Source organism: Bos javanicus, chromosome 16 (assembly GCF_032452875.1).
Source record: "Bos javanicus breed banteng chromosome 16, ARS-OSU_banteng_1.0, whole genome shotgun sequence".
In the NCBI taxonomy this organism is placed as follows: domain Eukaryota; kingdom Metazoa; phylum Chordata; class Mammalia; order Artiodactyla; family Bovidae; genus Bos; species Bos javanicus.
The window spans coordinates 39,507,422-39,533,415 of record NC_083883.1 but is presented as its reverse complement, the minus strand read 5'-3'; the positions used below and the strand labels follow the sequence as shown (position 1 = coordinate 39,533,415).

General features: G+C 40.2%; 2 protein-coding genes across 7 annotated transcripts in view; both read right to left on the bottom strand.

Moving 5' to 3' along the window:
• Positions 1-4,731, bottom strand: part of FMO1 (flavin containing dimethylaniline monoxygenase 1) — a 47,241-nt gene extending 42,510 nt beyond the window's left edge. For all 4 annotated transcript variants that reach the window (XM_061382594.1, XM_061382595.1, XM_061382596.1 and 1 more), the window contains exon 1: positions 4,628-4,731. The gene's annotated coding sequence lies outside the window, so the exon portion shown is untranslated. The remainder of the gene's footprint in view (positions 1-4,627) is intronic.
• A 1,638-nt stretch (positions 4,732-6,369) lies between these two features.
• Positions 6,370-25,994, bottom strand: part of FMO2 (flavin containing dimethylaniline monoxygenase 2) — a 44,180-nt gene continuing 24,555 nt past the window's right edge. For 2 of the 3 annotated variants that reach the window (XM_061382589.1, XM_061382591.1), the window contains exons 4-9: positions 22,970-23,132; positions 19,260-19,402; positions 15,266-15,465; positions 13,654-14,006; positions 10,857-10,929; positions 6,370-9,878 (exon numbers count right to left, since the gene is read on the bottom strand). In XM_061382589.1, the coding sequence (XP_061238573.1) occupies positions 9,533-9,878; positions 10,857-10,929; positions 13,654-14,006; positions 15,266-15,465; positions 19,260-19,402; positions 22,970-23,132 (1,278 nt within the window). In that variant the 3' untranslated portion in view covers positions 6,370-9,532. Of the gene's footprint in view, positions 9,879-10,852; positions 10,930-13,653; positions 14,007-15,265; positions 15,466-19,259; positions 19,403-22,969; positions 23,133-25,994 lie in introns of those variants that run through there. The other variant, XM_061382592.1, reaches the window with a different exon arrangement.

Below are 25,994 nucleotides of genomic sequence, written 5' to 3'. Positions count from 1 at the left end.
CTGGTCCCATCACTTCATGGGAAATAGATGGGGAAACAGTGGAAACAGTGTCAGACTTTATTTTTGGGGGCTCCAAAATCACGGCAGATGGTGACTGCAGCCATGAAATTAAAAGATGCTTACTCCTTTGAAGAAAAGTTATGACCAATCTAGACAGCATATTGAAAAACAGAGACATTACTTTGCCAACAAAGGTCTGTCTAGTCAAGGCTATGGTTTTTCCAGTGGTCATGTATGGATGTGAGACTTGGGCTGTGAAGAAAACTGAGCGCTGAAGAATTGATGGTTTTGAACTGTGGTGTTGGAGAAGACTCTTGAGAGTCCCTTGGACTGCAAAGAGATCCAACCAGTCCATTCTGAAGATCAGCTCTGAGATTTCTTTTGAAGGAATGATGCTAAAGCTGAAACTCCAGTCCTTTGGCCACCTCATGTGAAGAGTTGACTCATTGGAAAAGACTCTGATGCTGGGAGGGATTAGGGGCAGGAGGAGAAGGGAATGATAGAGGATGAGATAGCTGGATGGCATCACTGGCTCGATGGATGTGAGTCTGAGTGAACTCTGGGAGTTGGTAATGGACAGGGAGGCCTGGCGTGCTGCGGTATTTGGGGTCGCAAAGAGTCGGACACGACTGAGCGACTGAACTGACTGACTGGCTGAGTCCTTGGAATGGTGAAATCTATCCGGGCCCCTTTTTGAAACAAACCTAGACCCTAAGAAACTGAACTGGTGGATGACAGTGATCTTTAGGAAGTAACTTGGAATTTCTGCTCTGTGGGTACGTGGTAGGATTGAACTTCTTGGTCTGTTAGTGGTTGGTTGGGAACATGTGACTGATCATGGTCAGTGAACTGTGAACCAAAGTAGCAAGTGTCTTTTCTGGGCTCAGAGGATTTAATTGCTGGTATGATGGCACCCCACTCCAGTACTCTTGCCTGAAAAACCCAGTGGATGGAGGAGCCTGGTGGGCTGCAGTCCGTGGGGTCGCCAAGAGTCAGACACGAGTGAGCGACTTCACTTTAACTTTTCACTTTCATGCATTGGAGAAGGAAATGGCAACCCACTCCAGTGTTCTTGCCTGGAGAATCCCAGGGATGGGGGAGCCTGGTGGGCTGCCGTCTATGGGGTTGCACAGAGTTGGACATGACTGAAGTGACTTAGCAGCAGCAGCAGCAGCAGCAGCATGAGATCCCATAGAACTTTCATTTCTTTCAGTGTGGTAAGGAGAAACTTTCAACATGGCTGTTCCATTAGCTTGATGCTTTGAGTAACTATGATGAGCAGAGCTTAACTCCCAATGGATATATAGCATGAGAGAGAAATAGTCTTTGTCTTATTTCAGAGTTTTGAGATTTAAGGATTTGTTGTTAATGCATCACACCTTGCTTGTAATGACTGATGCACTAGAGGGATGTTTGTTTGCTCCTTCATTGCATTTTTAAATAATCTTCTGAAGTCTCACTTCCCTTCCTTTCTTCCCCTGTTCTGTTCATATTTAAAGTCACAGAATTTCAAAGTTAAAAGAGAGCATAGAATTTACTCAGTTTTAGTCCGAGTTGTAAATTGGACCACCCATTGCAATTTTTTTCTTTCTCCCTCTAAAAAAGTTAAAACAGTCACAACTCCTTACTCTTCAACTCCCCCACACAAAAAGCATCAAGAAGCCCCCTGTGCCTCTCTCTCTCTCTCTCTCTCTCTATATATATATATATTTTTTTTAATACACGTGTTCTTAAGTGGAGTTAATTCCCTAAGTGCCTTTCATGTTGAGATTGTTTTTCTTTTTGTGAGAATACACCTGCAGAACAGTAGCATTGAAAGGGGAGGTGGAAATTGTACCATGCCTACTTGAGGCCAATTATTTTGCTTGAAATGGGTCTTTTCTCTGTCAACAGTGGTGAATCAGTGATTCACACCTCTGCCATCTAAGGATGAGAGCAAATAGCAGCCACTTTAAATTCCCTTAGATGTCTTTGTAGCTTGATGAAAGTTTTGTGGGAAAGTCTGCAACAGTGAGTTAGAAACTGTTATAACACTTAAGGTGCTATTATATTTTGTAACTGCCTAAGAAGTTTGTAATTAATGGGAAATGTTTACATGGTGACATATGTGGGAACCTTCAAGTTGTGAACTTTCAAAGGCACAAATGTGCATTTGTGTGTCCAATTATGTAAGGTAGTTCAGGTGTCTGGTGTGTGTGCATTTTCTACAAGCGGTTGTGCTTTTGCATACTTTACTGTACAAAGTACTGAGTACAGTACCTTTACTTCAAGGTCAGGATATCTGGAAGCAAGCATAAAAGCAGTGATGATATAACTGGTTCTACTGTGCTTTTCAAGGTACTGTACCATAAGATTAAATTTTTTTCTTATTTTTTTGTGTTTATTTTTTATGTATTATTTGTGTGAAAAGTATAATAAACCTATTATAGTATGGTACTATGTAGCCAATTGTGTTGGTGGGCTCCTAAGCTAACTTGGTTGACTTACAAACAAATTGAACTTACCAATGCACTCTGGTAATGGGATTCGTTTGTACCTAGTGGACTTACTGTATTTAGAACAGCAGCGAGGGGTGAAGCAGAAAGAACACTGGTGAGAAATCAGGGTTCATTAGTATTCTGTGCCGAGTAGAACAGTCATCCTTGTTTTGCCTAACACGTGAGGCTGTGGTGAGGATTAGGTTAGATAATAATTGTGGAAGTGCTTTGTAAGTACTACAGAACTCAGTTATCTAAATCTTTAAAGTGTGCATCTGGCTTTTCTTGCTCATCATGGTATTCCCAGCCACTGCACGGTCTTCTCTATGTCTGCATTGGACTCTGTGCTATTACTTTTTTGTCCCAAACCAATGTAAGTGCAGGGCTTAGCTCCTTCTCTACTCCACAAAATGTCTAGCTCCACTCAGTATTTGTGTGTGTGTGTGTGTGTGTGTGTGTGTGTGTGTGTGTGTGTATTTAATAGCTTTATTGACTAGCTGAAGAATCACAAGGAGAGATTGCATGGCCTCCTACCCAACATTCTGCTATCCTGCTGGTTCTTTTCTTCTTTTTGTTCTTATTTTCTTTCCTTCCATCCTCTTTTAAAAAACCTGAACCTTTCTCTCTTCTGAAGAATTTCATTTTGCTCCAAACTCAAGTCTCTCTTTTTTGCTCCCAGGCACTTGTAAGAATATTTTTTTCAAACAAATGTTGTCCCCATTCTTATTTAGATACCTTAATACCTAAGTTAACATACTTTTTACTGTAGATATTCATACAATTTTATGTTATTTTATTAGACACACAAATATATTAAAACTATTTTTGAATCTTCTTGACAACTTGCATTTCATCAACTTCTTAGTTCTCTTGTGGATCAGCCCCATTCTTGGTGTGTAGAGAGGGGATAAAATTGATTAACATGATATTTTACCTTGAATATAAGACGGACATTGGAAAATGAAGAAATAATAAATGATTTTTTTGTTGATTCATCATCCTTCAAATCATCATTTAGCACAGGCTGCAGAGTCAGACAGTTCTGGCAGCAAAACCCAGATGGGCTTGCTTATAACCCACATAACTTGGAAAAGCCTTTTTGCCCACTATGTCTCAATTTCCCGGTGTATAAAATAGGCTATGAGGATTAAATATGATGAAATTAAATTGAATTCTTCATAATATTTAGAACATAATAAATGACCGATATATGACTTTTTATTATTTTCTCCAGTTTCTTTAGGTTGCTAAACTTGAAATAGTTCCACAATAAGAGAAATTAAGATCCTATAGAATCAATTACTTTCTACTGGCTAGTAGCCCAAAGTATAGGAATGTCTAACAATTAAAGCTCTGTTTAATAGTTATAACTAAAATTCCTCTCCCAGAATATATGACAGATATAGGTGGATATCTGGGTGTGAAAACACAAGTTTTAGGTGTATACTTCTCACCCACAAGATAAAGCAGCCTGTCTTAATTGCACTTTGTTTGAACTGATAGAGGAAGCAATACCAGCTGGTATTCAGGAGACATGACTATTCATGTGGCCCTGGGTGGTGACCTGAGTTCTTTGAATCTCTGTTTTCATGTCTGAGAGCATTCTCTTTAGTCTCTTCCATCCTTAAAATGACCCAGTGACTTGCAGTGATCCTTTGGTTCCAAAATATGATTCCTATTACTGCTTTGCCCTGAGGAGTGCCAAAGCTGCCTTTTCTGTGTATTTTCTGGAAGTTGGGTTTGGTAGCTTCTTGGCACAAAATTGTCACCTTTGCTGTTAGTGCTCCTGCTGCTGCTGCTAAGTTGTGTCAGTCATGTCCAACTCTGTGCCACCCCACAGACGGCAGCCCAACAGGCTCCTCTGTCCCTGGGACTCTCCAGGCAAGAACACTGGAGTGGGTTGCCATTTCCTTATCCAATGCATGAAAGTGAAAAGTGAAAGTGAAGTCGCTCAGTTGTGTCCGACTCTTAGCGACCCGAGGGACTATAGCCTACAAGGCTCCTCCGTCCATGGGATTCTCCAGGCAAGAGTACTGGAGTGGGGTGCCATGCTGTTAGTGCTAGTGAACTACAAAAGACATTCTATTTAACCATTATTAAAAAATTGACAGTTAACAAATTATGATAAAACCATAGAATATTATACTTACTGGGAATTAGTGATCATCTGACCCCTTTTCTATGCTCAGTTGAGAAAACTCAGTCTCAGAAAACTGAGGTGACTTCTTTAGGAGCTACAGAAGTAATCTAATAAAAGGCAGGAGTGTAAACACTATTGCAAAATTGAAACAAAGTGGTTTGGTAATACAGAGGGGGAGGAGATATATTTTGGCTGGAGGGACTGGGGAAAGCATTTGACCTGGCACTGTAGGAAGGATGGGATCTTACTAGAGTATTGGGAAGGCAAGAGTAGATAGTGTGAAGAAAGGGAAGCTAGTGAGGCAGTGTTGAGAACATTGGAGGGAAGATGTGACGGCATCACAGTGGGAGGAGTGCTGGGAAGGGAAGTGACAGCCGGTGTGGAGAATTTTGAATAATAAATGATGGAGAGCCACTGAAGGTTTCTGAGGAAAGGAGTCAGGTGTCAGCAGGAAAGGAGAACTCCATAGCATCTCCTTGTTGGTACTCTCACAAACACCTTTGAGTCTGGGCTTTTAGGGACTGGAAGTTTTGGGGCAAGGGGAAGGGACACTAATATCTCAGAATTGGTTGTGGAAGAAACTGATGACTAACTAGGTAAATTAATCTAAAAATGCTGATTCAACTAAGTAAAGAATATAAAGATAATATTATGAACCTATGGTAACCATGAGAATGTGTTTTATAGATATTTCACAATAGGGAGTGTGATTAACCAAGGGCGTTAGCTGCGGTACTTGAGATGCATTGCTGCACTCATGCTCAGGTTACTTTTCCCATGAGCTGCTTTCAATCGGTGATGACATAGCCCAGAGACTGAAACATTTCATTCACGGGAGAGTTAGGGCTTCTCTGATGACTTGAAGTGTCCCCAGTGGCTCTGCCGATTCCTCTTTAGACTGCACAACAGTCTATGATGTTTCTATCCACCCATCTTCCCTCTCTCCTTCATTCAGGGTCAGACTTGCATTGCTGTTCAGTGACTCTTTCAGCCTTTTCTTGCACAGCTCTCTCTCTTTCCTCTCATGCAGTCATTTTCCTTAATAAAACCCTTGCATATTTAATCTCATTCTAGCACCTAAACTGAATTAAGTAGAATCTAATCTCAGGATTAGAGATTAGAATCTTAAAATCAATCTTAAAGGAAATCAACCCTGAGTATTTGTTGGAAGGGCTGATGCTGAAGCTGAAGCTCCAATACTTTGGCCACCTGATGCGAACAGCTGACCCATTGGAAAAGACCCTGATGCTGGGAAAGATTGAAGGCAGAAGGAGAAGTGGGCAATGGAGGATGAGATGGCTGGAAGGCATCAACGATGCAATGGACATGAACTTGGGCAAACTTTGGGAGATGGTGAGGGACAGGGAAGCCTGGCATGCTGCAGTCCATGGGGTCTTGAAGAGTTGGACATGACTTGGTGACTGAACAACAACAATCTCAGAAGCCTTTGTTTTAGCCTTATTGATCCATGGTCTGGTCATAAGGCAGACTGGACCAGAAAGTGAGGTATGTTGTGTGTAAACATATTCTCCTTCTTGGGAAATAGCCAAAAGCTCTGTACAAGGCGTTGCAGGCCAGCAGCAACATCTTCCAGGATGAAAGACCAGTTATGAAGAAGAATCTTCTTTTGCCATCCTCATTATAATGTGACTGCTGGATTATAATTCAATTAAGTTTTGAAAACCTTTATTACTTGGAATTTTGTTACATATGATGGTCCAATAGTTTTATTTTTCAAATATCTTTATTTTTCTGCAAATATGACACATTTGGCTTTGAGGGTGGAAATTCAAGGACCAATCATCTGGAGAAGAATAGTTCAAATCAGAAGTTAGTAAAGGGAACCATCACAGGGAGAGATTTTGCAAGAAGATGGTAGCTAGCTAACATCCTTCTCAGGAGAACAAACATTCTACAGCAAGAAATTGTAAGACTGAACCTAAGGAGGAATTTGGGCCTTAGGAGGGGAAAAATTCATGGATTAATCTCTGAAAGCAGTGTTTTTTTGAGAAGCCTCAAACCAATGTTTCCAAGATTTAATGTGCACAAGAATCCTCCAGAGAATTTATCAAGACTACAGATTGCAGTGGAGATTCTAATCCAGCAGGTCTGAATTACAGTTACATTTTATTCAGGAATCTGCACTTCTATAAACTCTCTGAGATATTCTGATGCAGAAAATGTCTGTGGGTCATAGTTTGAAACAAACTATCTTAGATGGTTTGTTTATCTAGGATACTTTCAGGTTTCAGGATGTACAGAGGCAAAGGAACAGACTTGAATGAGTCTTCCTTAATCAATCTCAGGCTCTGGATATGAACTATTTATGTTTAAAAAATGCACCATAATACTTGGAATGATTTCAAGTGATTATCTTCTTTCTAAACATTTTCAAGAATGTAAATTGAATAACAATTTTGTCCTAATGGTATTATTCCCTGCCACCCCACTGATTCAGCATCGACCTGACAATTGATTCTCAATCTTCCACTATAGAAATAGAATAATAACCATAGTCATTTCACTGGGTAGTGGTAATGATGAGTGAGTTATGAAAAAACAATTAGGGCAAAGCTTTGCACATTACAAAGCAGGGGCTGGCAAGCTTTCTGTATTTACAAACTTTCTATAAATATTTTAGGCTTTGTGAGCCATACTGTTTTTGTTAGCAACTACTCAACGCTGTCATTTCAGCTTCAAAGCAGCCACAGACAATCAGTGAAACGGAATGGCTGTGTTCCGGTGAAACTTCATTTACAGATCTAAGTAGTGGGCTGGTTTTGACCTACAGGCAGTAGTTTGCCTACTCTTGCTATAAAGCCTTGATAAATTCCATTCTATTATTATTACTAATATAATGGCTTGTAAGTGATTTTTAATAATTAGCAAGGTAATTGGTTTTTAATTGATAACTGAGTATATATACCATATACACTTTTTCAAAGGAATCTGCTTATAGGAGCAATGAAAAAAAACAACAACACCTGTATTTAAAGGCTGGTATCATTTCAATAGCCTTTAAAGAGTTTCCACTGACAGGATTGCCATCACACTGTTCTGGGCACTTGAGAAAGAAATCTAGGCCAAGTGAAGAGTGGTGACCCCAAAGGCTTTGGAGGAATAAAAGGAGAAATTTGTCTAAATCTTGAATCTCTGACCTTTCTGCTATATTTGAAGGTCTTGTTCTGGGCTTGTGACATGGTTTAATCTCCCAAAGCACAATTTGTAGAAATAACGGCTGTGATGAATGTTTTATAACCAGATATTTATCTATTATGTTGCTCAATATCTATTGACATTGAATTGCTTGTGACATTTTTAAAGTTCAGTTCTAAGCAAATGTCTGTCTCTCCTAACAAGCTGGTATGCTTGCTTTTATCAGATGACAAAGATTACATACTGTTTTGCTTTTTGCCTTGGTTATTTGTTAGTTAGAGCTAAATACAAGGCCCAGTCATTAAAATACTTTTCATCTACTTGGGAAATATACTTTTTTCCCTTAACACTTGTTTTTTGAAAATGTAAATGATTATCTTTAATGTTATTATATAAGCATTTATTTTGTTGTAAATTCCTTCAAATTTTAGACCTAGCTAAAATATAATCCAAATATTATAAATAAAATTAATCAGATCTTATTTGTGAGAAGAGTATTGTTTTCTATGTAAAGGACCCACAAAAGTAATACATATGTGATTATAAATAGAACTTTAGTATTTTGTTAATAGTAGAGGTTTTTGTAAATAAGTATTATGGGGCAAGGTTATGATATTCAGTTCTGGAGTCAGGCAAACCTGAGTTCCAATTCCAGCTCCATCACAAGATGGATGGCCCTGGGCATGTTACCTGAGTCTCAGTTTCATAGCCTGTAAAATGGGTACAAGAGCTGCACCCATCTCATGTAATTGTCGTGAGAATTAAATGAAATAATATACACAATGTGCACATTGTTATATGATAAGTAGTCTCTCTCTCAATATATATATGGTAAATACATATTATATGTATGGTAATATTATAAATACATCTATCTGTCTATTATGGTATGCTTATTTTTAATTTTACAGCAGTGTCTCTATCAGAGTATAGTGAAGTGAAAGTGTTAGTCGCTCACTTGTGTCCAATTCTTTGTGACTCCATGGACTGTAGCCCGCCAGGCTCCTCTGTCCATGGAATTCTCCAGGCAAGAAAACTGGGGTGGGTAGCCATTCCCTTCAGAAGATCTTCCTACCCAGGGATCAAACCCAGGTCTCCCGCATTGCAGGCAAATTCTTTACTGCCTGAGCCACCAGGGAAGCCCTTCAAAAATATAAGACAAATATAAGAAAAGTGGCTGTTTGCTCAGCTTTTAATGTGAGGCCCTAAAAACCTGTCCGAATGTTGCTGTTTTCTAAGTCTATCCTCTCATTTTTTTTTTCCTCCAGTATTTTTGAGTGATTCTCCATGAAGCAAATGGAGCCTGACTTAACATTTGAGAACTTTGTGACCAAATAAAGTTTGGCTAAGAGGATTATCAAGAACAACATGCAGAAATTTAAATATTTACACATTGTTTAAATTTTCCAATAATTTAAACCACGGGTGCTTTTTATCCTGTGTAATTCTACTATTTTTCCACATGGCTCTCCTTTATTCAGGCTTGGCAGCACTATTCAGCCAGTGTTACTATATTGATTTTTTTTTTTTTGGAGAGTCTGGTGAGTTTGAGGGAAGGATGGATGGCAAAGAAATTTCATGACACAATTTTGGTTTTATACATTTTATACCTAATTCTTCTAACTCTTTCTCTCTCTGTGTTCTTTCCAACTCTAAAATTTAGACTTTAGATTTAATATTTTTCCTTTTAGTTTTTTTTTTTTCTTTAAGAGGTACTGACTGCTATTAAAACTTAAAGCATTATGCTGATAGATTAAAATCACTGAAGTTGGGAGAAAAAGGCCACCACAATAGCAAGAAGCCCCAGGATTTTCAGTAGGAAGGAAACTGGGAAAGTTGATGAGGTTTTGATAGCCCGTGTCTTTAAAGGCTTCAGTATCCTTGGTTTCTGGGTGAAGATGGCATTCCTGGCTCCATTCCACTGCCCAGGCCCAACCAGGCGATACTGATAGGGGTTGCATGGCCCAAAGTAGAGTTTCACAGCCAGTTTAGGATCTTTTAGCAAGAGAGAAAGGATGTCTGGCTTCACACCTATCTCTACAGCGAGCTCGTCCAAGTATTCGATGTGATTGGTCTGCAGTATCTGGCTATTGCTCTCTCCAAACCTTAATGTAGGAAAAAAGACAGTCACAAAATATTCTAAGTTATATAAGAACATTAGGTATTCAATAGCTGCTGAAAGAATGGAGAGAGGAATGAATGAATACATGAGTTTTGAATGACTCTGGTGGCAAGTGTTAGTTTATTTCATCAGGAGACCCACATCTCAAATTGAGAGTAGGATATAAAATAAATAAGTCTGAATTCATGGAAGTTCTAGGAATGTGATGGGATTTATAACCATTATTATTATTTGGTATTTAGCAAGCAGCTACAAATCTTCTGGCAAGTAAAACTAGTCAGGATTGTTGCAAAGATTCACCAGATTACAGATGAAAGTGTAGCTCGGTGTCTTGCACAGAAGAGATGCTTAATATTTTCTTATTAAATTATTAAAGTATCTGGCACTCTGGTTGGCATATAATAGATGAATTAGAACTTGAAAGTGAGATAATCCCTACATGTGATGTAAGGCCCCCGAGTAAACCTTCCAATATACTTAATCACTTATGGAATTTTGTGGATTCCTTATGGAATGGATTCTTAATGGATCCTTAAGATCACTTATGGATTCTACTGTGTCACAAAGTATAAATCCTCGACTTTCATTCCATATCAACTCCTTTCTAATTTGCTTTGATGGGAGTTCCCCCAGCTAACTTTCCAGAGATACTCAGGCTACCACCTGAGTGTGTGAGAAGATATAGAATCTAACACAGGCATCATACAAAACAAATGAAAATATGTCAAGGAAAAATGTTCTTGTTTGGTGAAATGATTATTTTTAAGAAGTTGGATCTTAAACTAGCATATATAAGAATCACCTTGGAAGAACACAAAAATATGAATTTCCAGTCTCATCCAGATTTTGATTAGGTTGGTCTGGGTTATGTCCCAGGAATCTGCATTTTTAAGAAGCAGCTAGGTGATTCTTGTGAGCAGTTCAATACTGTTCTATGTAAAGAATTTTAAAAAATTCTTACAAGTCAATTCTTTTTTTATTCCTCTTGATAATGTCTTCCATCATAGTTCTCTCTGAGGGCAAGGTACATAAGCCTAGAAAATAAAAGGTTGGTTGAGCAGTTGGTTTGAATCAGTATCATTGCCTTATCTAGTAATTGATTCTTACATGTAAATTTTGGCCACTGACCCATGTTAAACCAGTCAGGGAGGCTGTGCTGTTGAACTCCAGCGTGTGCCAGTCACATTGAGTTCTGTGTAATGTTGCCCAGGATTCACCAGACTACACCATGGACTCTGAGGTGGGGTGGTGGCAGTTAAGAGAGGAAACTGGAGAGGGAAAGTGAGCCTAAGAAGCCAGGGAGCTGTGCCAGGTGGCTTGAGCTCCATTCTGAAGGTGGTGGGAAGCCGTGGGAAGTGACCTGATCAGGTTTGCCTTTTGGAAAGATTTTCCTAGGCGTTGAATTTTGGAAAATGGGTTCCAGGGAGGTGAGTTTAAAGGAAGCAAGACCAGTTAAGAGGCTGTGAAGTAAAGCAGATGAGGGAGAGAGTGGCACAAGCTAGGGTGGGGCAGTGGGGATGGAGAAAGATTGATGTGAGTTCTCACTGTGTGCTTGGGGGTCCATCTGTGTCACAAGTGTCCCTGGAGCTTCAGACACGCTGAAAAATGGTCAGTCTCTCTGGCAGGCTACAGTCTATGGGGCTGCATAGAATCCGACATGACTGAGCAACTAACACTTTCACTTTTTTTGGCTCCCTGGGGGCTCAGACAGTAAAGAATCTGCCTGTGGTGCAGGAGACCCAGGTTTGATCCATGGGTCAGGAAGATCCCTTGGAGAAGGGAATGGCTCCCCACTCCAGTATTCTTGCCTGGAGAATTCCATGGACAGAGGAACCTGGTGGGCTACAGTCCATGGGGTTGCAAAGAGTCGGACGTGACTGAAGAACTAACACTCCCTGGATATGGCTAGTCATCAGACATCTCAGATTCAATGAGTCCAAAATTGAGCTTATCACTGAAGTCCTCCTGCTTAGGCTTGCATACTCTTCCACATGCCTCCCCTCATCACAACACCACTTTCAATCCAGTTTCCACTACCTGAGATCTGCAAGTCACCTGTGATTCTGCTCTTTTCCTCTAATTTTTCTTCTTGGAGCCAATTATTATGTCCTGCTGGTTTTATCCTTAACTATTTCTCTTCTCCATGTTGTCTCTTTGCCTGGCTGAGGTTGTATCATGTTTTAGTATAGACGATTACACAGCCTTCTCACTAGTCTCTGAGATTCGATTCCTTTTGCCTTTCAAATCTATCTTTCACACTAATGCTGAAATAATCTACCAAAAATGTAAATCTGATAATGTCTGGTCTTTACTTAGAACCTTTCATTGGGTCCTCTGGCAGAAGAGCTTTCTTAAGTGGAGACTCTAGGTCCTCAGGCCAGACTTAATCAGGGTTCCTAAGGGTCCACTGGATGGTTTTGGGTCTACCAGCTAAATTTGGGAAGGGGCTTCAGGTGGCTCAGCAGCAAAGAATTTGCCCACAATGCAGGAGACGCAGGTTTGATCCCTGGATTGGGAAGATCTTTTGGAGAAGGAAATGGCAACCCACTCCAGTATTCTTGCCTGGGAAATTCCATGGACACAGAAGCCTGGCAGGGTACAGTCTATAGAGTCACAAGAGTTGAACATGACTTAGAGACTAAATAACAACAAGAAATTAGGAAAGAGCTGATCTATATTTTGTATTCAAGCTTGTTGCTGCTGTTGCCCCTGCTAAGTCGCTTCAGTAGTGTCCGACTCTTCGCAACCCCATGGACTGCAGCCTACCAGGCTCCTCTGTCCATGGGATCTTCCAGGCAAGAGTACTGGAGTGGGGTGCCACTGCCTTCTCTGAAGCTTGTTAGTGTGCCTTAAAAGGTTCCTCTGTTTTGGTCCCTTGCTCTCTAAGAAGAATCTTTCACCCCTCTCTGCCTCACACCCCATGTTCTAGGAATATCAGATAGCATGTAACTCTCCATCTATATCACACCTGTGTTCTCACTTAAGGGTTCCTTTTTCTGCACCTGGCAAACCCAACTATCTAGGAGTCTTCCTTGACCACATGCCCTTCCTCAGCCCCACTCTGCTGTTGCTCAGCACCGTTTCTCTTCTTTCCAAATACTCCATGCATTCCTCTGACAAAGCATTTGTCTTACTATCTTGAAATGATCCGTTTAATTTTGTCTCTATGCCACCAAGTTCCAGCACAGGGCTGAATATTCAATAAATTTTTGTTTAGCTGAATTGAACCCTGGGATCAGGGAGATAGTCTTCTGAGAAGTGCAAAGTGCTACACAATGCTCAGAGAGAAATATTTCAATAATTTTATAGCTTTGTAGGGATCTGTGAGGTTGAGGTGCTTAGATATTAAGAGTTAATTTGAAGTTAAGTATGGAGTAGGCCCTAGGTCTCTTGATTTGCACATATCCCAAGGAATTTATAAACATTTTATAGGCAAAACTTGGAGTCATAGATGTCTTCCTTCTTCACTGTTCTCTCATTAGTCCAACAAAAAGTAATATGTACTTAACACTATGCCAATTGAAATTCTCTGAATTTTCTAATATTTTAAAGGAATGATTATGGATATTTATTCTTGTATCCCAGTATTGGTTATTTTTTGAATTCTCTGCTAATTTTTTAGGATGCCAGTTTTGTGAGAGGAGCCAAGGTTGGAAACCTTCTTTTTGGCAACCTCCTTTTCTAAACTTGTTTTTGAGCAAAGTCCACCAAGTGTGAAACCCTCAGCCACTCACCTGCCTGCTAACCCACTCACTTACCTTTGAAAACTCTGGTTACCCAACGAGCTTGAAGTTCAATAGTTGGGAAAATGGAACCTAGGGGCTGGATGAGGCCAATGCATGCAAGAGTTGACTTCTCCAATTGAGGAGGGAACATGAATTTGTACAGCGAGACCATATTATTCTCTACTTTAACAAGATCTTCAAGGAAGGGAAAAGAAACAGTATATCCTGTTGCAAAGACAATGATGTCAATGTTCTCTTCCACTGTTCCATCTTCAAAGATGGCAGATGTTTCTGTGAGTTCTTTCACTCTTGATTTCACCTTGATGGCTCCATAGAGTATACGACTTGGAAGATCATCATTTACGACAGGCTCTTTAACAAGGTATCTGAAACACGCAGAAGAAAACACTCAGAAAGGAGTATTTAATGAGGAGTTTAGAACTCTGTTAATATTTTATGGGGTTGGATCTGAGAAAAGAGTGGTTTCTGAAATATTTGTAAAACTTTCTAACTTGACTTTCTAACTTGGCCTACCCCAAGCTTTACTCTCAGACTTTATTCTCATGTCACACGAGACTTTATTCACATGTCACATATCTCTTCCTTCAACAAATAAGGAAAACATGCATGTAGATGATGTGGGCAAAGCACATTGCAAAAAAAGAGACATCCTAAGGATTTAGACAAAATGCCAAAGCCTGTGATCAATTCCCGAGTATTCCAGTTGTCATTATCCTGCTGATATTTCCACTGTTGCTTTATGTTTTATACCTTTAATTATCTTGCTGTTTCATTTAATCTCTATCTAATCATAAGGAAGAAAACGTTTGTTAAATTCCCATCAGTTTTGAAACTAATTAAGAGATTAGTGTGAAAATTAATGCACAGAATTAAGTTTGGGGATATCTCTTGATCTCAAATATCCATGGATAGCATTATAACATGAATAGTGGAGCAAAGTCTGGTTACATGTCTAGAATTTCCTTTTTTTTTTTTTAGATTTGAGAACCACTTAAAAAAAAAAAAAGGCTGCATGGCATATATATCAGATCTCAGAATACAGCAGCCACATTGCATTTGTTTAAAGACTGCAAAGCTCGCCTGTTCTTTTTTTTTGGCGGGGGAGCGGGGAAGGAGCCTGTTATACTTTGCTAACTCTACACCATAAGAGTTCTTCCCATGGGTAGCTTTTGAGAACATATTCATTGCCTGTTAATCTCCAAGATATACATCACTGATCTTATGAATACAAGCAAAAAATATGGCTATTTATTTTTCTTTATTTGATAACAGGCTCCTGTAGAATTGGATCAGTTTTCCCACCCCACCCTCTGAAAGGAAGGTCACAATCTCTTAAAACAGCCTTTTTCAATGTTGGATAGCTCTGGGTATTAGGAAGTCCTCCCCCGATCCCAGTTCTACTCTCTGGAGCAACTCATATTTATACTTCATCTTCTCAAATATTAACTTTTTAAAAGGCATACAAAATGAATCTGGGATTCAAAATCTGGGAGCTATATGGTACCCATACTGTTAGGTTGTGGTCTGAACTACCATGTTAGTGATCTGGCTCTTTTCAAAGAGAAACCCTTCTGACAACCCTGATTATCAATGAGTATACCATAAAAAAGCAAAGTAACTCTACTTGTTTTGAGGGATAAGGCCATAATTTTCATGGTTGAACCATTGATTCATCCCATTTTCCATCATCCATTTTACAACTATTCGTGGCACGGCATTTCGGAGCTGGGTTTTAAACCGGGTGTGGTACACTGAGTCCCAGGGATAGCCATCTTCAGAGATACGACTTATGACCCAGGAACCATGTCTGGTGCTGATAAACACCTGGTGAGCAAAAAGGAATGCAGTTCACATTAGGGCATCATCTTTTTTGGGAGGAACCCACTGTGTAGATAATATATCACATGTATGGCCCCAGAACTGGCTGAAATGCTTTGTCTTAAAGATGATTGACTTCAAAGTGAAGGATCTTCTAGTTTTCACTGCTCTGGGTCAGCTTTATTGTACAAGTGGTGCCCAGAGGTAGTTATGCTGATAGAGGAAGACTACCATAGTCTTGAGAACTTCAAGGAGATCTGAGAAAATCTGGGCTAAATCAACCATAAAACCCACAAATCTATTTTTACATCATGGTTCAATACGTCTTCCCTCCTCTCAGTTTTCTATCCAACCCAAGTTGTTTTTATAGCAAAGGTATACAATTATAATCCAAGGAAATATGTATGATCGCAGCCTAAAAGCCAGATTTTTAACTTTGAATTTATTTTAAAAACTCAGAGTTTAAAAATCTAACATTTATTATTCATAGATATTACTTTATATGGAAGTTAATATGGGAAGTAATCAGTTATATTAATATATATATACATATATTTATTCTTTTTCAGATTCTTTTCCCATATAGGTTATTAGAGAGTACTGAGTATATTTCCCTGTGCTATACAGTAGTTCCTTGTTGATTATATATTTTACACATGGGCTTTTATTTTATATCTAGTAGTGTGTTTGTGTATATATCAGATGTATTCCTTACCTTGTATACTCATATTGCCCTTGTTTTCAAGATGTACATTTAAATCTCTTTTCAAGTGTATTTTACCTTGTTTACTGTTACTTCTCCATTGACCAAGTGCATATTTCATTTGCTTCTTAAAATTTTGCATGTCAGTACTTTTTTTTACATGCCAGAACTCTGTGAGTTCTATTGTACAAGGACTTGATAAACACATTAATACTCCCTTGTAAGGAACTGATTGACTTAAGAGTTGAAGACTGTGAATTCTAGATCGAGGACTCTGGATTCAGACTACCTGGGTTTGACTCCCAGCCTTACTACTTACAAGCTGTGTTGCCTTGAGTGAGTTACTTCAACCTCTCTGTGTCTCTGTTTCTCTCTCCATAAAATAGGGGTAGTAGCAGTACTTGCTTCATAGAATTATTGTACCAATTAAAGGAGATGATACATGTAAAGGACTGAAATTGTTGCTTGGCTAATGACAGGTATTGCTAGCTATTATTATTTTGTAAATTTAGGCTGGAGGAGTTTCATGTAGTGCCTCATATCTGGAGTGAGCCAGAATTTGGAAGCAAATTTTTCTGGGTCTCAACTCCTTAACTTGTAGAGTAGCACTTGTATAAAATGGTGTTGAATTGTTGGTGTGTGTGTAGTAATATACTTAACATCCTGACTGTTTCTGCTGCTATCCTTTTGTTGGCTTAGCCAATACTTTGGCTAGGTATTAGGTAATGTACTTAAATATTTCTATGAAGTCTTTTTCCATCACTTATCATCTGTCCTTCTTCTTTAGGGCTTCCATGGTGGCTCAGTTGGTAAAGAATCTGCCTGTAATGCAGGAGACTTAGGTTTGATCTCTGGATTGGGAAGATCCATTGGAGAAGAGAATGGCTATCCACTTCAGTATTCTTGCCTGGAGAATTCCATGGACGGAGGAGCCTGGTAGGCTACAGTCCATGGGGTCACAAAGAGTTGGACATGACTGAGTGAATAACACACTTAGGATCAATCCATGTTCACACTGGAAGCTCTGCCTGTTTTATTCCCTTTCTTTCTCTGTCACCATACCTGCAGCAGGGGAGCCTATTTTGGCTAGGTCCACTAGCTGTATCAGTGTGATATGTCTGAGGATTTAGGATCAGATGCATACTTCAGGCAAAGGACCAGAGATTTGGGTTTTGGTGGGAAAGTGTATGGATGACTCAGCACCATCACACAGCATTTTGAGTGGATGGTTGGACTGTGGTATAACAAGTCATATAATTATGAACATGAACTTCCTTTAACAAAAGCAGGGCACACTCAGGACTAAGGTGAGTTTAGACTGTAATTTTAAGCTTTGCAGGTGCACCTGGTTCTAACTCTTACCTACACAGCTCCTAGAAAATCTCTGGTAAGCCTTGTCAAAGAAGGATTGAGAGTGCATTACTCTGTGTAAGATATTTTATCATAATGATCAATTATGTTATTAATCTAATAAATGTTGGAAAGACTATTTAAAGATTAATGAGCTGGAAGGCACACAAATATAGCTAAGGTGCTTACTTAATACTGAATCTAGCATGATAGACAGGCTGTTACATGACAAAGCCCATATGAGGAAATAGACTCTTGCAATCTAAGATCTTTGGATCAACTGTCCTAAGTCCAAATCACTGACCTGCAACATGTAGTGGTCTAGTATGGAGCTTCACTTAGTTGACGGCTAGGTCAGCTCCTTTCATCATACTCCCTTCCTCAAGCTTGTCAGGTTTTCCAAACAGTAAGGGGACTGAACTTGGCACCTCCCCCACCTGAGCTGGCTTTTCTCCGAGCCTTTACAGTTACTGCCTCTTTACTTGTTCTTCACATGAAGGCCTTAAAACTTTGAAAAATGAAAAGTGGTTTCCTTTCATAAATAAGGTGAGGACCTCCTGTGTCTAGTACAACTCTTTCTGGTGTTAGTGACCTGCTCTGTCCTCAGGGTGGTAACTCTGACAGGTCCCAGTGGAACCCCTTCATTAACCTCCTGGGGAAGCACCATGTATGTTTATCACATTTGCTATTCAATATCTGAGCCCTGGAGCTTCCTTGGTGGCTCAGTGGTATGAATCAGTGCCTGCCAGTGCAGGAGATGCATGTTAGATTCCCGGTCCAGTAAGATCTCCTGGATAAGGAAATGGCAACCCACTCCAGTGTTCTTGCCTGGGAAATCCCATGGACAGAGGAGCCTGGAGGACTATAGTTCCATGGGGTCACAGAGTTAAATATGACTGCCCAAGAACCACAACAACATCTGAGTCCTGACAGTGTGAGGCTCAGCATAGGGCACTTTTGGCAGTGGTAGACATGGCCACAGTAAGTCCTGAGTAGCCAGAAGATGCCAGGGTAAGGAGGCCCGTGTAAGAGTGATAGAGCCCCTGGAATCCAGACCATGTTGAAAGGGCTTGCTGCGGGGAGAAGAACCTAAGCTATTTTCCCATCTTTGCCTAGGCCTGTCCTTCTAAAAGGGATTTAGTTTCTGCCATTCCCAACCATCTCTGTCAGCATCATTTGCATCTTGTAATGTTTGACGCTTGCAGCTAAGCTGTGTCATTCCTGAACAGGTGCAAAGATAACAGTGGTCGGAAGGCCTCAGGAAGCACCTAAATATTTATGATCTTGTTCGGGAGTCTTACTGTCTATTTAATCTCTCTTTTTTTAAAAAAATGATTCTTGGGAACTATGGATTGTTTACATTTCAAATAGAATTCAAATATGCATTTAATTTCTAAAAGGCACTCCTCCAAAGATGAGCAAGTCAACTCATAGAAGCCCCTGGGTAGAAACAAGGCCTCCTGTGCTGAATGTTGTCTGATCCAAACTAAAGAGAGAAGTCCGGAGAAGTAAAATGTCTTGCTCTAGGTTACACAGCTGATTAATGGCAAAGCTGGGAGATTGACTGGCTTCCTGATTTCTAGATTTCCTATGATACCACACTGGGCAACCAACCAACTAATCAACCAATTTTCAAGTAATGGAGCCTTGGTTATATGGCTGTGATTTTCTACTATGCCCTTCCCTTTTCCTCTCCTCCCCCCCAGCCCCGACCCCTAGCAGACAAGGTAATCAGGAAGCATGTTACCTGAGCAGCCTTCTTACACAACTCAACTGCAATATCTGAGGCTGAGTTTCCTATTCCAATCACCAAAATGCGTTTCTTTTCAAATCCCTCTGGGTGCTTGTATTGGCGGCTATGGAAATATTGGCCTTTGAACTTCTGGATACCTTTGGGGGTGAAGAAAAGAGAAATCCATGAACTATGTCAAGTTAATTTCAATAAAACTGCACTGTCAGCTTTTCCTTTCTGGGATCAATCATTTGTTTTGTTATTTCCCCTCTTAGGGAAGTTACAATATTAAGGCCAACTGGCAAACTCAAAGTATGAAGCATGTAAAAAATGTTAGGTTAAGCATATGGTGAAGTGAAGTGAAAGTTGCTCAGTTGTGTCTGACTCCTTGCAACCTCTGGACTATACAGTCCATGGAATTCTCCAGGCCAGAATACTGGAGTAGGTAGCCATTTCCTCCACCAAGGGATCTTCCCAACACAGGGCCTGAATCCAGGTCTCTTGCATTGTAGGTGGATTCTTTACCATCTGAACCACCAGGGAAGCCCAAGCCTATAGCTCAGCACCAAAAAAGTTGATTTCAGAGGTTGCAGCTTAGGTATTTACTAGAGGACAGATGGTTTTGATAAACAGAGCAGAGTCAGGTATTGATTTCCAGCCATCCATTATCCTATTTTGGACTATACAATGATACTTCAATATCACATAGCATATATTCTTTTAAATGTTTCTTAAACATAGTATTAAGTGCTATTATTGTAAATTGCGTAATAATTGGAATAATATTCATCTTTCTTATTTTGCAAAAGCAAATAAAAACTAAAATAAACTAAAAACAAGGCACATTTAAGGCAAAGGATAGTTTCCACATTGCAGTAAGTCAGCAACTTACTGGATGAGCCTTTTTTTTAATTAATTTTTTTACTGAAGGATTACAGAATTTTGTTGTTTTCTGTCAAACCTCAACATGAATCAGCCATAAGTATACATATATCCTCTCCCTTTAAAACCTCCCTCCCATCTCCCTCCCCATCCCACCCCTCTAGGTTGATACAGAGCTCCTGTTTGAATTTCCTGAGCCATACAGCAAATTCCCATTGGGTACCTATTTTACATATGGTAATGTAAGTTTCCATGTTACTCTTTCTTTACATCTCACCCTCTCCTCCCATCTCCCCATGTCTATAAGTCCATTCTCTATATCTGTTTCTCCATTGCTGCCCTGTAAATGAATTCTTCAAAACCATTTTTCTAGTTTCCGTATATGTGTGTTATAATATGATATTTATCTTTCTTTTTCTGATTCACTTCATTCTGTATAATAGGTTCTAGGTTCATCCACGTCATCAGAACTAATTCAAATGCATTCCTTTTTATGGCTGAGTAACATTCCACTGTGTATACGTACCACAACTTCTTGGTTCATTCATCTGTCAATGGGCATCTAGGTTGCTTTCATGTTCTAGCTGTTGTAAACAGTGCTGCAATGAACAATGGGATACATGTGGCTTTTGCAACCCTGGTTTCTTCAGGGTATATGTCTAGGGCTGGGATTGCTGGGTCATATGGTGATTTTATTCCTAGGTTTTTAAGGAATCTCCATACTGTCTTCCATACCAGCTGTATCAATTTACATTCCCTCCAATAGTGCAAGACCATTTCCTTTTCTTCACACCCTGTCCAGCATTTATTGTTGTAGACTTTTTGATGATGGCCATTCTAACCAGTGTGAGGTGATACCTCTTTGTGGTTTTGATTTGCATTTCTTTAATAATGAGCAATGTTGAGCATCTTTTCATGTGTTTGTAAGCCATCTGTATGTCTTCTTTGGAGAGCCTTTTAAAAAAATTTTGTTTTTAATTGAAGGATAATTTGGAGAAGGCAATGGCAATCCACTCTAGTACTCTTGCCTGGAGAATCCCAGGGATAGGGGAGCCTGGTAGGCTGCTGTCTATGGGGGTGCATAGAGTTGGACACGACTGAAGTGACTTAGCAGCAGCAGCAGCAGAAGGATAATTGCTTTGCAATATTGTGTTGATTTCTTCAATACATCAATATGAATCAGCCATAGGTATACATTTGTTCTCTCTCTCTTGAACCTGCCTCCCATCTCACCCCTCTAGGTTGTCACAGAGCCCCAGTTTGAGTTCCTTGAGTCATACAGTAAATTCCCACTGCCTATCTATTTTGCATATGGTAGTGTATATGTTTCCATGTTCCTCTCTCCATTCGTTCCACCCTCTCCTTCCCCCACCCCAACCCATATCAACAAGTCTGTTCTCTATGTCTATGTCTCCATTGCTGCCCTGAAAATAGGTTCATCAGCACCATCTTTCTAGATTCCATGTATTTGTATTAATATACTATTTATTTGTTTTTCTCTTTCTGACTTCACTCTGTATAATAGATTCTAAGTTCATCCACCTCATTAGAACTGACTCAAATGTGTTCACTTTTATGGCTGAGTAATATTCCATTGTATGAATGTGCTACAGCTTCTTTATCCATTCATCTGTCGATGGACATCTAGATTGCTTCCATGGACAGGCCTTTTTGAAGATAAACATCTGTGTCTTTTCCCAGGAAAACAGGACCTTATTAAAGTACTTGTCTTTGATGATGGGTTGCTTGAAAGAGCCTTTAGATCATGTGCTCAGTTGCTTCAGTCACATACGACTCTGCAGCTCCCTGGACTGTAGTCTGCCAGGCTCCTCTGTCCATGGAATTTTACAGGTAAGAATACTGGAGTGGTTGCTATTTCCTTCTCCTTTAGATCATATGAGTTCTCAAAGTGTTGGTCCCTTGGCCAGCAGTATTAGCATCACCGGAGAACTTGTTAGAGATGCAAATTCTCAGCCTAGACCTACAGAGCTGGAAATGCTAGGGATGGAGGCTAGAAAGTTGTGGTTTTAAAAGTCCTCCAGGTGATTCTGTTGGAAAGTTCCATTGCTTTAGATCAGGAAGCCTCAGTCCGGGTTGCATATTGAAAATCACTTGAACAAGTAATTGACCTAGGCCTACCCTAGACCAGTTGAATCTTTGAAGGTCATTTGAACTTTAAAAGCTCCTCAGGTGGTTTGAGTAATGTGGGGCTTGGACTGAACCACCCTATTAAATGTTTTCCTAAAGGCCTTGGGAAGGAAATGTGCTCTCTTAGGGAGAGGCCTGGGAGGGGCCATCTTCCCCTGTACTCCTCGAATCCATCACTATCCTATAGGAGCACTGATGTCCAGAAACTACCCCCAGTAACCCTGGCTGTGGGGATGGCTCTGTGGAAGTCCCCAAAATGAAACAAAGTCACAAGTGTTTGGCAGGATAGAAAAAGGTCAGGGTAAGCTTTTGTTATTGTTCAGCCTCTCAGTCCTGTCCGACTCTTTGCAACCCCATGGACTGCAGCACGCCAGGCTTCCCTGTCGTTAAGGTAAGGTATATGGCTGAAAGCATCTCTCCAACAGAAAACCAACTTGGTTGAAAATTCTCTGAAATTCTGAGTAACATTTAGTAACTTTGGGGGAGGCTGAACTTTGGCTGAACTCTAATAATGAAGACCTGAAGGGCTCAAAAGAAACAAAGATGGTATTTGGAGTCTTTCATGTTTCTGGCTCTATCCTGATTTTAATATTATGCTGAGTTGCAGTAGCTAGCCAGTTTTGCTGTCAATCCAGCCTGAACATTAAATACCTGGACACCTACTCCCAAAAGCTGGGGCTCTGCACAGGCCTCACCTGGAAATGACTCCAGTGGGAGATGAGGAAGGATGTGATGGCCGCTGCAGACCATGACTCCGTCAAAGACAGCGCTTTGCTCCTGGCCATTGTTCTTGGTAACAACCACCCACTGGCCAGAGGATGCAAAATCTGGGTGTTTTTTCACACTGAGGACGGTTGTCTGGAATCAAACACAGAGAAGGCATCATCGAGAATTACTCTGGCATAAAAGGGGCCTTATCCAGTGCCCAGGAGTGGGTAAGGGTAGAGTGCAATGTCTGGCTCCATTGAGATTCCATTTGAAGCCATTTCAAGCCACTTAAGGCAAAGACAGCTAAGTGCGCCCTGCTGCTTCTTCCATGGCACATGCTACCAAGGATGTATTGCTTTGTGTGAGAGGCCTGACTTAGCAGTGGGAACCAGCGTTAAGGACTGAATAAGGAGAGAGACTTAGAAAATCACGGCAAAACTCTGGGCAAGATACAAAATACGTGTTCATCATTCAAGTGATCACACAGTCAGCATTTATCACAAAACTTTTGTGTTGACCTCTTGCAGACTCAGTGTTAGAGAAGATATTCCATGAATAGTGCCTGGCACCATGACAGCGCTCCATGAATGGTGAGTTGTTCCTATTTATTTTATTAAAGGCATCATGTGCTTTTTGAAAAAAAAATTAATTTATGTTTGGTTGCACTGGGTCTTCATTGCTACTCACAGGCTTTCTCTCATTGCGGAGAGTGGGGGTTACTCTTCATTGTGGTGCATGGGCTTCACGTTGAGGTGGCTTCTCTTGTTGCTGAGGATGGTCTCTAGGGCATGAGAGCTTCAGTAGCTGCGGCACATAGGCTCAGTATTTGCAACACACAGGCTCAGTAATTGTGGTGGATGGGCTTAGTTGCTCTGTGGCATATGGAATCATCTTGGACCAGGGATCAAACCTGTGTCCCTGCATTGGCAGAGGGATTCTTATCCACTGTGCCACCAAGGAAGTCTGCATCATATCCTTTATTTTGCATATTGTTGTTTACTAGTGAGTGCGAATTTTTTTTTGGTAATATTTATTGTTACATTTGCACAACATTTCTTGCTTTGTGAATTGTCTGTTCATATCCACTCATTTTTTTTTTTTTTTAATGTAGTGTGTGGGCTTCTCTTGCAGAGCACAGGCTCTAGGAGCGTGGGCTTCAGTAGTTACAGCATGTGGGCTCAGTAGTTGTGGCTTGTCATATTTATTATTTTTAAAATGTCTTGCTAGCAATACATTTCATACTCTCATTTGGATTAAATAATTTACTGGTTTATTGACTTTTTGTAAATGTTGTTTGCTGTGTGGAGGTTTATGGATTTTTGAAAGTGTATATAAATGTTGTGTTTGCTGTATTTAAGAAGCAATGTCAAAGGAAGTGAAGAGTTTCTCCCAGATGAATGGCATGCATCCCTCTTGCTGGCAAGTGTTTGAGCCCCTTTTACATGCTTTTCAAAATTTCAGATATTTTTCAAAATGCTGTGTTGGCAATTTTGAAGCTTTTACAGTTTTAAAAAATGTATGTGGAATGTTGTGAAAAGGCTACAAAATGTCTGGGTATTTTCAGTTGAAAGATTTCAAATTTGGACCTAACAGAAGCAGAAGATATTAAGAAGAGGTGGCAAGAATACATAGAAGAACTGTACAAAAAGATCTTCACAACCAAGATAATCACAACGGTGTGATCACTCACCTAGAGCTAGACATCCTGGAATGTGAAGTCAAGTGGGCCTTAGAAAGCATCACTACAAACAAAGCTAATGGAGGTGATGAAGTTCCAGTTGAGCTATTTCAAATCCTGAAAGATGATGCTGTGAAAGTGCTGCACTCAATATGCCAGCATATTTGGAAAACTCAGCAGTGGCCACAGGGCTGGGAAAGGTCAGTTTTCATTCTAATCCCAAAGAAAGGCAATGCCAAAGAATGCACAAACTACTGCACAATTGCACTCATCTCACACACTAGTAAAGTAATGCTCAAAATTCTCCAAGCCAGGCTTCAGCAGTACGTGAACCGTGAACTTTTAGATGTTCAAGCTGGTTTTAGAAAACACAGAGGAACCAGTGGTCAAATTGCCAACATCTGCTGGATCATCAAAAAAGTAAGAGAGTTCCAGAAAAACATCTATTTCTGCTTTATTGCCTATGCCAAAGCCTTTGACTGTGTGAATCACATCAAGAGATGGGAATACCAGACCACCTGACCTGCCTCTTGAGAAAACTATATGCAGGTCAGGAAGCAATAGTTAGAACTGGACATGGAACCACAGACTGGTTCCAAATAGGAAAAGGAGTACATCAAGGCTGTATATTGTCACCCTGCTTATTTAACCTATATGCAGAGTACATCATGAGAAATGCTGGGCTGGAAGAAGCACAAGCTGGGATCAAGACTGCCGGGAGAAATATCAATAACCTCAGATATGCAGATGACACCACCCTTATGGCAGAAAGTGAGAGGAACTAAAAAGCTTCTTGATGAAAGTGAAAGAGGAGAGTGAAAAAGTTGGCTTAAAGCTCAACATTCAGAAAATGAAGATCATGGCATCTGGTCCCATCACTTCATGGCAAATGGGGAAATAGTGTTAGACTTTATTGTTTTGGGCTCCAAAATCCCTGCAGATGGTGACTGCAGCCATGAAATTAAAAGACGTTTACTCCTTGGAAGGAAAGTTATGACCAACCTAGATAGCATATTCAAAAGCAGAGACATTACTTTGCCAACAAAGGTCTGTCTAGTCAAGGCTATGGTTTTTCCAGTGGTCATGTATGGATGTGAGAGTTGGACTGTGAAGAAAGCTGAGTGCCAAAGAATTGATGCTTTTGAACTGTGGTGTTGGAGAAGACTCTTGAGAGTCCCTTGGATTGCAAGGAGATACAACAAGTCCATTCTAAAGATCAGCCCTGGGTGTTCATTGGAAGGACAGATGCTAAAGCTGAAACTCCAATAGTTTGGCCACCTCATGCGAAGAGTTGACTCATTGGAAAAGACCCTGGTGCTGGGAGGGATTGGGGG